The sequence below is a fragment of the Amblyomma maculatum genome, chromosome 1, assembly GCF_055883805.1.
Source record: "Amblyomma maculatum isolate TAMU_Amacu chromosome 1, ASM5588380v1, whole genome shotgun sequence".
NCBI lineage: Eukaryota > Metazoa > Arthropoda > Arachnida > Ixodida > Ixodidae > Amblyomma > Amblyomma maculatum.
The window spans coordinates 365,534,613-365,547,144 of record NC_139344.1 but is presented as its reverse complement, the minus strand read 5'-3'; the positions used below and the strand labels follow the sequence as shown (position 1 = coordinate 365,547,144).

General features: G+C 42.8%; 1 protein-coding gene across 1 annotated transcript in view; it reads right to left on the bottom strand.

Annotated features, from left to right (window-relative positions):
- Window positions 1-1,497: 1,497 nt before the first annotated feature.
- Window positions 1,498-12,532, bottom strand: part of LOC146208021 (sodium-coupled monocarboxylate transporter 2-like) — a 185,827-nt gene continuing 174,792 nt past the window's right edge. The window contains exons 14-16 of the mRNA XM_084591704.1: window positions 10,329-10,432; window positions 8,598-8,698; window positions 1,498-2,571 (exon numbers count right to left, since the gene is read on the bottom strand). Coding sequence (XP_084447830.1) covers window positions 2,485-2,571; window positions 8,598-8,698; window positions 10,329-10,432 — 292 coding nt within the window. The 3' untranslated portion in view covers window positions 1,498-2,484. The remainder of the gene's footprint in view (window positions 2,572-8,597; window positions 8,699-10,328; window positions 10,433-12,532) is intronic.

Sequence of the window (12,532 nt, the reverse complement as noted above, 5' to 3'; positions counted from 1 at the left end):
ATAGAAAACACCTTATCTCGACACGTGCAGTTTCTCGCCACCGATCTTCTATTGGAGTCATTCCTACATACATCATACAACAAAACATCATACATGTCAAGACAGCGTAACTGCCTGGAATACGATTGCAAAATTCGTACGAATTTCCACCATCAGCTACACTTACTGCAGTTTTTGCACTGCCTAACATATTTCACTTCCTTTCTTTCTCTGAAAATATCGCGTCGCGTCTTCGTCCACTTGTGCGACCGATTGAACAGATAAACATAACACGAAGAGAACGAAGTGTCCCGTCTTCAGAAGAATTTTCGTCGCGAAGGAAGTCTGCAGAAACATTCTGAGAAAGAGCTTCCTCAACGCTAATGAGGCACGCATCAAGAAGGAGCAGTGTCACATGGTTGGTTATAGAGCCTTTGAATTTTAATGTCACATCCGCACAATGTCCAGTTTATAGCACTGACTCAAGCTTAGCGGTCACCACAAGGTCATACTGAGGTGTCACAGAGCCACGTCACGTGAGTGCACTAATAGCGAAGGATTCGACTCAGTGCGAGGAGGTGGTTTAGGGGACTTCCCAGAAACGAATCGTGTTTGCAGCTCAAAACCAGCAAAAGTGTTAAATCCTTTCTTGCATTTGAAGTCTGGGTGAACACATTTAGAGTGGGCTGCTAAGAAAGGGGACGGAACGGCTATTTAGTCTACGCAAAGTATTCATCCTCTCCACCTTTTTTCGTTGAGCCTCTTCTCGAACCTGTGCGTCTAATTCCAACAGGAACTTTACAGAATTCAGACATTTTGTTCAAGGTGAAATCAGACCTTTGCAACTAAATTGAGTCTAACATACCTTGAACACAGGGTCCCTCGTAAGGCCACTATTCTTCAATTAAGTATTGTTTAAAGTAGTAGAAATCGTTGGCTCTCCTTAAAGCCATTACACATTTTGCGTTACCGTATTACGAATTTTAGTGTATATATGAACTCCGCGCTGCCGAAAGCCGCTGCCATCCTAACCTTCGACTGGTTGGGTAGTATATAATGACAGGAGAACAAGATTTTTGCCCACTTTGATTACTACAAACAAATACCATAGCAATACACTGTCTTTGGCTAGTTGGCGCACAGCTTCAGGAAAGGACGGAGTGCAAAGCAGGTATCGCAGAATGAAGTGGTACACATATCTCCTTTTCTTACCTTCTGTGCCTTCTGTGATGTCTATTTTGCACATCACCCTTCTTTTTTGAAATAATCAAATAACATAACTTAATAACGGGCTGAAATAGTAATGGCTATAATTCCTGCGGCGAAAAGCAAGGCGCCCGTGTACTGGGCGATGTCAGTGCACGTTAAAGAACCCTAGGTGGTCGAAATTTTCGGAGTCCTCCACAACGGCGTCTCTCATAGCCATAGTCGCTTTGGGACGTTAAACCCCACAAACCGAACCAAACCAATTCCTGCGGCGGCCACTCTACACTGTGGTTCCGTGTAACCACTCTCGAGTTAAGTATTCCGAAGTTCTCGCCCTACCCCCTGCTTGCACGCTAATCACTCTCCAGATGATTGCAGTGATAATCATTATCAAGTTACCCATTACTGCACATTCCTCTTATCGTCCTCCTCCTATAGGAAATAGCCTCTGAGTGGCTTAACACTATGACAAAAAACCCAACAAACCTTGAACACCGCAGTAAAAGGTGCAATTTCCTACTACCGTGGAAAGGTCTTCATTCCAAGAATACATTTGCTTTGGAAATTTTCTCAGGCGTATCTCACTAGCTATATATACAGAGTGGATTCACGAGACACTGACGGGGTTCAAATGCTTAGAATCCTCTTTTCAACGTTCCAGAGAGGAGTTCTTTCGATATTTCCTTCACGTGATGGAAAGATTACAGGGAACGAAATTGCTTGCAGCTACAGTAGTATTCCTGCTACCTGCTGAGGCTTTTGTAAGGAGGGAGGGAGGATGACGGCGCATTGATTCTCATCAGCTTCCTGTATGTGAATTTATGCAGTTCTGTATGAGAGCTGTATGATAACTGTCAGAAAAAATATTCATTTCGATTTTATTCGTTTGAAACACGTTAAGCGAATCGTCTAATGTACACCCGAGTGTTTTCTATCCGCATAAATCAAGTGTCCACGTATCTAGACACGACACAGCATGTAACGAACGAAAATAAAGTCACGCGAGCCCAAGCATAAAGTTCATAAAAGACAAACATATACTTGTTTCTATCTTGGCTGAGCTGAGCATGAAAGCACGTTCGAAAGCACGTAGTAACTGGAGCCATCATTACTGCGGCTAGTGCGTGTGTTAGTTGGCGCGAGATGGCCTTGTCCAGCTTGCTCTGACGCTCTGTTCGTTGCACAGTTCAATGCATAATTACAGTCCACACGTCAACACTGGACATCGTGAAAACGCACTGATGTCCTGTCCCGCAGTTTCACAGTCAACTGTTCACGAAAGTCTTCCTAAAACTTTCTTCATATTGCTGTTTCAGGCTTGTGCTCATCTACACTGTACAAAAGAGCCGCGGTGGTTGGATCTTCCTCCTTCAGCTTGTCTTCAATCTGAAAAAAAACAAAAACAAACACATTGATACATTATGAATACTAGATTCAAATTCTCGAACTCATGACAGCACGACATGGAATGCTTGGTCCGTAAAGGGCAACGGTGAAAAATATAATTTATTGGTATTACTCCACCCTCGCTTTCAAGCAGCTTGCTCAGCTGGACTCGACATTTATTATGTAGTTCTGGGCGCGCGCGCGTGTGTGTGTGTGTGTGTGTGTGTGTGTGTGTGTGTGTGTGTGTGTGTGTGTGTGTGTGTGTGTGTGTGTGTGTGTGTGTGTGTGTGTGTGTGTGTGTGTGTGTGTGTGTGTGTGTGTGTGTGTGTGTGTGTGTGTGTGTGTGTGTGTGTGTGTGTGTGTGTGTGTGTGTGTGTGTGTGTGTGCGCACGCGCGCGCTTGAGCGCGTGCGTGCGTAGGTACCTTTTGGTTTCTACTTCTTCTGCGCCCGCCGGTTCCTGTTGCCATTATAGCGTTAACCAATTGGATCAGAAGTTTACACTTCAAGTACAAAAACCATTTTAGGCGACTGCAGCTCTGAAGACAAGAGTGCGATTTCAGTTTTTCTGAATGACAGTGCCAATGAGGCCGGAAAAGCTACCGTTTCTGCAAGTAACAGCGCGACGCCTTAGTTTTTTAGGCTAACGTCCTAAATACGTTCGGTCAACATTTTTTTCTAGGCGGCTAATTGTGCCATACTCTTTGGCGGCCCTGCGCGTTATTTTGGCATCACGTTCTTTGTACCAATCATTTAATTTATTCGCTCCTCCGGTGATGTCTTCGACAACTTTCACAGCTCTCGGAAAGAGTTCGGAGTAAAAGGAATGGGTTGTCTGGCGGTTTTCCTGTCAGTTTTGTTTTTTCTTTTCGGCCCCCAGACGGCAAGTTTGTCGACTGATTACTTTTTGTAGCCACCACAATCTGAATGTTAGTGAGCCAGCGTTCGGAAAGCTAGACATACGTGACAGATGCTGCTCTCATTTCTGTGTTATATGCGGCTGTAAAAGCCTTGTTCAAATTGCTGACGCTGTGGCTCTGAAACACGTTAGCAAACGCTGTTCTCTTAGAGCCCACGACAAATATTTCGTTTTTGGAAGTGCACATTTTGTAGCTGTTCTTTCTGAGGTCTCAGACTGCACCAGTTGCGATCAAAATAAATATCGTGCATCATCATGGCGCCCGATGCGGACGCATTTGCGCGCTGCTCCCAGCCCAGTCGTGGTAGGCAGAAATTTTTGCCGCGCGCGTATTGCAAACAGCGTTTTCACTTCAAATGCATCAGCATACAGGCCGAGGAATACAACATCCTCATGGAATCCGGGGCCAGCAAGTACAAATGTGTTCAATGCGTGAAGCGGCGTGATCCTTCGGCGGCTGGGCTTATCTGCGGAACTAGCGACACGGAAACGCCCCACGAAGCGCAACCCTCTTCCCTGGATTTTCAAGACTCAGATTTCGTCAATGCTTTCTCGAGTGTTACTTTAATGCTACGCGAAATGGCTAGTCGGATGGACGCGCTAACGGATGAGGTGCGACGGCTTCGTGCGGAAAACGTGCTCCTGCGTGAATCTTTGAGTGACATGAGTGCATCTGTTCGTACCGCAAGCCCGAGTGAGTGTTCGAATTCTGACTGCTGGGATTCTCGCACCTACGCTTCAGCCGTGGCGGTAAATCTGCCCGCTGGAATGTCGGCCCCTCCACCGAAGCCTCCTGCTCAGGACCGGAGTACTCATCTGCCACGCCCGTCGAAAGCGGTGAGCCAACCACCTCGGCCTCGAGCAACGTTTGGCATACCTAAGTATTCCATGCTTAAAGTAGCGCCCAAACTACCAGCGCAAAAAAGCTTATTTGTTTATCGCCTAGACCCGACAACAACGGCGTCGGACATACAGGAACTTTTGGCAGATACAGTAGGTGACAAGGTCGTTACTTGCACGAAGCTGAAAACGAAGTACGATACATATTGCTCATTCCACGTGTCTCTGGATGAGCATTTATTTGAACTTGTGAACAATCTGGAAGTGTGACCTGATGATAGCGTATTTCGCCCTTTTTATGGAAAGCTGTGGTCCTCTCGATGCTTCGATGACCCTTCCGGTGCTCTAGCTACATCCGAAAATGGCGCAGAAAATTAAGCTCTATTACCAAAACACGAGAGGGCTGCGAACTAAAAGGGAAGCTCTCTTCGCGAATGCATACGAATGTCAGTATGACATTATGTGCCTGACGGAAACGTGGCTAAGCTCATGTTCAAGTGCGTCTTATTTCTCAAATGACTATGCTATCTTCAGAGCCGACAGGGTCTAATCTGACAAGATTAAATACGAGGGCGGAGTTCTGGTAGCCTGCCGTTCTGTGCTAAATGCATTTAGGAGACCAGAACTCGAGACATACGAAGAATGTGTGTGGTTGGAAATTACAACGTGTGACAAATCACACTATCTAGTCGGCTGTTACTACTTTCCGCCAAATTCTGCTCCTAACGTTTTTACCGATCATTTCTTGGATATTGGGAAAAAAATCGATTTCTTGAAATACAAGGTTCACATCTACGGGGACTTTAATCTTCCTAAAGTCGATTGGTCCACTGGTTTGGTCACTAATGACTGCACAGCAACTCGAGAAAAATCCGAATGCTTAATTGAATTTATTAATTTCTACGGCTTACATCAATGCAATGGAATGAAGAATTGTGCTGGAAGCATTTTAGACCCAGTTCTATTTAATGTGCCTCTTTTTGGAGTGCAAGCGGTGCGCGATCCTCTTGTTCCGGTAGACAAATATTATTGCCCGTTTACCTTGTCGTTCTTTTTGTCTTTTCGTTCAGTGCATGAGATGGTGCCAGAAGAATTTAGATACGCTTATGGTATTTACCTTAAGCTGTACAATGATCTTCTGGCCTACGACTGGTCAGAATTGCTTGAGATTGAGGATGTAAACACAGGCGTTGAGCTACTTACATCAGTTGTACAGAGTGTAATGAAAAAATGTATACCACGCCGTAAATCGAAGAAGTGTAGATTTCCTTGCTGGTTTTCACGCGGTTTAAGACATTACTCGAAGAAAACAAAGAAGTATCATAAACTTTACGTGAAATCAGAAAGTGAATATTGGTACCAAAGATATTCATGGTGCAGAAATATTGTGAAAACCTGATTTCACGTGATGAATCCGAGTACCACAAACCTCTTGAACAGAAATTTAAATACGAACCAAGCAGTTCTTGCGATTTTGTGCGCAAGCAAAGAAATAAGTTAGTGCTGCTGTGATAAAGACACGCGATGGTATCTGTTTTAAACTTCAAGATGGTTGCCAAGCTTTTACTGATCATTTCAGTTTTTGTTTTGTGCGCCATGATAACACAACTGCTATTATCAGTTTTGAAGACAGCGCTGACTGTTTGGCTTATGATAACGTTACTATGCATGAGGTTCTTTTGGCGATTCAGAACCTTAAGCCAAAACTTTCAACAGGAGTTGATGGAATTCTCAGCTTCGTAATCAAGAGATGCGCTGACATTTTTGGCTGTTTTAGCGCATTTGTTCAACTTATCGTTGTAAACCGATGTTTTTCCTCGTCATTGGAAATTGTCAGTAGTTGTTCCTGTATTCAACTCTGGTGATGTTTGTAAGGTGGACAACTTTCGACCTGTGTCACCGATTTCTTCTTTTGCGAAAGTTTTTGAAATGGTTGTGTACGAACGCATGCGCTCATACTTCAAACAGTTCTGCAGCACGGTTTTTTAATAGGTCGATCTGTGGAAACGAATTTACGCAGCTCTCTTGATTACACTGGCCCACATGTATTTAATCGCGGTCAGGTAGATGCAATCTACTTTGAGATGACTAAAGCTTTCGATACGGTTTCCCATGAGGTACTTTTGATTTAGATGGAAAAATACGGACTTTGCCCCATGGTGGCTCAAAAGCTACCTAGGCAGCCGTCGTAACATGGTCCGATGTTCCGACTTTGTGTCCAACGAATTTCTATCATTTTTGGGGGTGCCTCAAGGCTGCAGCGTAGGACCGCTGTTGTTTTTAGTGTTTGTTATTGATTTGCCGCTACATGTCAAGAACTCGAGAATTTTGCTCTTCGCAGATGATTTCAAATTATTCCGTAATATTGGAGATATTGAGGACTGCCGCCAATTACATGATGACATTAACAACGTCAAGAAATGGTGTTTGTTGAATCGCTTGAAGTTGAATATTAAGAAGACTTCCGTCCTAGCCCGTTATACTTTGTGGCACGGGCAGAGGCTCCTTATTTTGCTTTCCTTTTGCATGCCTCAGCATAATATATGTCTAACTAGGAAACGCGACTCAGTTGTGTTTGATTATACACTTTTGGCGAGTCAGATTTCTCGTGTGGCTCATGTACGAGACCTTGGTGTTGTTGTTGATTCAAGGCTTGATCTCAGATTGCACGTGAATTCAATTGTGTTACGCGCATTGAGACATATTGGTTTTATCTCTAGACTAACAAAAATTTCAGCGGTACGAATGCCTACGCACTCTATACTGGGCCCTTGTGAGACCGCGTCTTGAGTTCGCGTCAGTAGCCTGGAATAACGTATCTGCCACCTATTGCACAAAAATTGAAGATGTGCAGCGTAAGTTCATACGCATCTTTTATGATATATTGGACGCCGTCCTTTCTACGACTACGATTCTCTCTTGGCGACAGGCGACTTATACGTGACATGCAGTTTCTGCAAAAGGTTGTGCGCGGTTTCATTGACTGTGGGACCTTACTGATGTCGCCTAACGTTCGTGTGCCGCGTGCAAAGGCCGCAAAATGTTTTGACACGTTTTATCCAGATTTGCACGCAAACTGTCCAAAGACTCGTTTGCAAACTCTGTACAACAAAACGTTTATTGACACGGACGTATTTGCCTAATTGCTGTTTTCATGCCTCGTTTTATATGTTTTTAAGTGGTCATTCTGAAGTATCTGACTTAGTGTGCGGTCCTTTAGGCCGTTTGGCTGTTGAGGCACACTCAAAAAAACATATCTAAGCATATTTGTCTATCTCCAACGGGTAAGGTACACCATTAGTGGAGGAAAACTACCTAAAACAAAGGATGCTCATTTTTACCTACGAACATTTTTCATTGCTGCACTTGTATTTAGAGTCCTTATATTCTAGTTTTTTTTTTTTTTTTTTTTGCATGAGCATGTCACTCAAGACTCGGGCATTAATAGATATTTGCTACTTAAATCCAATGCGGTACTGGGTTTTAAATAGTTTCCTAGATGAAGTGCCCACGTGTGTAATTACTTAATCAGAAATATGTGTCGAGATCTACAGTAAAACAAGCCTATGCATTGCAATTAGTGGTAACCGAGAAACTCGTTTCCGTTGCAAATTAAGACCAAATGAAGGAACCATTACAAGATGGAGAAGCGAAACTCAAAAGAAGGAGGCTGGTGATGGCAGAGATATGTCCACTGCCTGGGAAGCCGTTCCCAAGGTAAATGTTATTCTTGTACTAGGATTACTTAAATTCGGGCACCAAGGGTATCAGGAATCTGCGCGATAACAATTGATATTTAGCTATTTAGATAAGAAACAGGATCATATGAAGGCGACGAAATAAGAGAAATATCTCAAGGATAAATTTACGAGAGCGTTCTGAAGAATAAATTGAGCCAGTGTATATCGGGTTATTGATTACGAAAAACCAATTCTCTCGAGAACAGAATGAAACGTGTTTGAGCCAAAATTATATCTGGGGACGGTAATATCTGGGGGCACCATTGAGAGAACAGGCGCTGTACGTTACCGCTCTAGAAATTACCTTCGCTATATATGAACCAATTAGCCAAGCAACTGTTATTATTGGAATCCAAGCTGGGGTTATCACTTGCGTAATGTTTTATTTTCCTCTCTGCTTAATTCTCACAGCGCTGTGTTGATCGCGAACATATACAGATTACATTTTATAGCGTAGAAAGGATTTTGAATGAAATGTCTAAGAAACACCGAGATGACTCGAACAATATATAAATTGAATTTAACCTACCAAGTCTTTGTCGTCATATTTCGCAAACCCCAGGTTTCGCCATAAGCGAACAAACCACTTGTTGATGTGTGTGGCTTCTGCATTTTTCTGCTTGTGTTCGCCTGCAATAAGAGATATTACATGTAAACACAAGTCGTTAGTATGGGCGCTAGCACCATCACACTTCATAACAATGCAAAATATAACTGTTTCAGTAAGCTGAAAACAGAGGCACAGCAAAGTTCACGATCCTAATGCGAGCAATCTACATCAAAATGTGATACTTTGTTCTTGAGCAATGCGAGCAATCTACATCAAAATTTGACACTTTGTTCTTGACCATTTAACCTTTATTTATTGGTTTATTTATTTATTTATTTATTTATTTATTTATTTATTTATTTGGAGCAAGGAGTCTTGGAGCAAGAGACTACTGCAGAGTCTCTTGCTCCAAGGAAGTGCGAACAGAATAAAAACAATTACGTATACCACACAATAAGCATCGACTGCATTATATCAGGAAATGAACTGAAGGAAATGAGAACGGACACTTGAATATCAAAGTATCGCGTACGCATTTTCTTCAAATGTGCAATAAATGCATCAACACTGCAGCTATCTGCAATGTGGTTCGGTAATTTATTCCAGCAGCTTATGGCTCCAGCAAACTAAACATTTAGCTTGAAAAAAAAGGCATGGCACAGCGTATTATTCATCGCATCGTGAAAGAGCTTCTAAACGTCCGTTTATCCACGCCTTCGGTTGTCGCCTGGTGGATCTGCCGCCCACGCTCCACTGCCAACATGTAGTACACGTCATATTTCAAGCGAGCTGTAGCTCGTCCGTAAATTATCTGCTGCGTATAGTTGCGCTGTCTACCTTATGTGTTTCAAATCCGAAATTTGTTGGTTTTCGTTTCAAGTTTTTATCTCCTGCCTTTGATTCTGCTATATTTAAATTACCTACGGGTGATAAGAAGATGGTAAAAGTAATATTAAATGCTTATACTTTAATTTCGGGACAACTGACGGCATTATATGTGCAGACAATACACCTTAATTAAGTTGCTATCGGCAACTATCTTTTTCCCTGTCTTTCATCCTTCGGCGTCTTATCTACTTTTATATTTGTCGGCATGCGTATTAAAACCACGCATGTGGCTTTCTCTTTCAAAAACAAAAATAAATAGAGTCCGGTTCTTGAAATTGCCAATCGAGTCAACGCGAGTTTGGAGCTGCAATAGTGAGCGCGCATTAGAGAGAGAAATAGTATAATAGAAAGGCAGGAAGGTTAACTAAGCAATGTCCAGTAGGTTATCCTACACAGGGGGGAGGGAACAAACGGAGAAAAACGTAAGAAAGAGCGCCAAGGAAAGGATTCTGTCACATGTCCAGAGATCTATAGTTTAAGAGGGTGGAGAGCGAACACTTAAAGTCTCGAACTCAACCCTGAGTTCTTAAAAAACTTAAAAATCGCATTCGACTGCTGACCTTAAACGTGACTAGACAAAGATGCATGGTCTACGCCTGGAGGATGGACATCCCGACTTTGACCAATTACTTCAACTGCAGATACCATTATGCTTCTCCCGTAGTGATGCTACTATGCTGTGTCTGCTGCGGCTATTAGTGGTGTTTACAAATGCACATTCCCATCTCATCAGAATGGCATAATCTCCAATGTGTAAGTAGTCCCTTTGAGATGGACGGGTGGAAAAAGAAGCCTTTTGGCTAAAAGTAAATGATTCCATACCAGTGGCAACACTTATTAGAACTCCGAGCAGCACAGTGCCACACGTGCTGAACAGGCAGCTCCAAAATGGTGAAAGCTGAAACAATGCCGATGAGTCTTGGGATCTGCGAAATGGGCAAAGAAATAATGTAGCACATTTTCTCGGCTGTTCAGCGCACAGCGCATCCCTGCATGACAGCGTGAGAGCAATTGGCCACATAACTGCTATTTCTAACGCTGTATTTGAGGTCCCGCTCTTATCTAATCCTCACTGGAAAAACTGGTGAGGCAATGGTCCTCAAAGCTTTGTATCAAGTCATGAGGTATATACTGATTTAAGTTTTTGCTTCTATAATTATTTTTATTTTTAGAGCTTTTAGCTGAGGTTGGGGTGATTTCAAGAATTGCATGTAGAGAAAAATGCACTTAACATTGATTCTACAGCAGGAACGCCATATATACACAAGGCGCAGTTGGGCGTAACAACAATAATAAATAAATGTTTACAAAACCTTCAACAAGGGAAAGCTAAATTGCCACCCACTGTTACGGCATGGAAGCCATATAAAAATTAATACAAGAAATATAATTATTTTATACTTTACAAAACGCCGTTAATGTTGATGCATAAATGGCGTTTTATTCAGCTGATTCTAATGGACTATTGTGCGGGGCAAGAATGAACACTTGAAAGAATTGTTACTCGAGAAAATCAGGGTTATAGTATGAATATGCCTTTGGTATGCAGCGTATGCAAAAAAATAACTTTCGTTATATATTCCTTATAATTAAATGATACAAAAACTTCATCTGTGAGTAACGGCTTCTTTGCGCCAAGAAACAAAGATTCGCCCTCTTTAACAGTCCTGCAGTAAAACTTAGTAAGTTCAGAATGCAGCAAAATACAATACTGGATACGTTCGTTTGGCATAATTGGCAAAACCAATGGCACAATAGAACGAAAGAAAACAAGAGTTCTTAACCACCTGTGAATGTGCTTTTACTCCCTGTGTCTGGTATCGTTGTGATAAAACGGTTTTCAAATCATACTAAGAAGAATGCAATGACGGAGAAAAAGTCAGCATCAAAATGATAAGCATTTTAGTTGTTTGCATCACGTTTTGCGAAGTGCTATATTTGAGCACTCAGAACGCGTTCGTCATAGAGATCCATGCCGTAGCGGCCTTGTTTGGCACAAAATCAGAGATAACGTGGCTCAGCGCGCAGTTTCTTGTGAACTTCTCTGGCAGTTTGTTCGCACTGATGTGAAAAGTACATGTAATTCCAGCCAACTGAAAACATGGACCATCATGATTCGTTCTCGTCGTGCACTAATACAATTCCTGGTTGGCTGGAGCTTTTGGCATAGTAGCCCAGGCTACAACTTTTGCTGAAGTGATGAGCGCCACGCACTTTGCGGACCAATTGCTTCGATAGATCTGCTCTTTGCTCGCAGGAGGAAGCAAGCAGTAGTATCAGGTGTAGCGCCAACATATTTCTAGGTACAGTGCACGCGACGGCAGCGTGCATTAAGTTTATCAAGCCAGGAAACCAGGGTCTCTTGCCAATTTTAGGCTTGCTATGGTTGTTTAGTGGCTTAGACGTTCTGCCCTGAGTCCAAACGCCTAATAAAAGCATGTTCTTGGTTGCAGTCGCCTGAAGTGGAAAAGAAAACCCCTTGTACTGTACGATGTCGGTGCAATTTAAAGAAACTTAGAACGTTTAAGTTAGCCAGATACGCTCCACTACGGCGTACCTCGTATCCAGTGCACTTCTTGATGACATTAAATAGCTCGCACAATAATACGACAAGTCTAGGATCATTCCTTTTGGATCATCCTCTTGCTATTCTACCATATTTCATGAATTTGGATCCAATAAATCAGAGTATTGAGCTCAAGTCACTACGCGATGAACACGTTGTATATAGCCGGGTTGTTTAAGCTGTGTTATAACTGACCGCAAGACTGGTTTCAAGTGGGAAAAATTAGCCTCAATGGCATCAGTAATGTTCTCTTCTACGTTTGGATGTCCGCCAGTGGATGGGAGCGGCTTCCAGGGAGGCACTCAGCAGACGGTGTGGATTAACGTAGCACAACAGGCATGTATTTTGTTGCCTTGGACATAATACAACACGCACCCAAAACACTAACTGTTACGCAGTACGCCGCAACTTACTAGTAGTACCACGCAAGGCAGCCTCACGGCTCGCAAGCCGTTAAAAA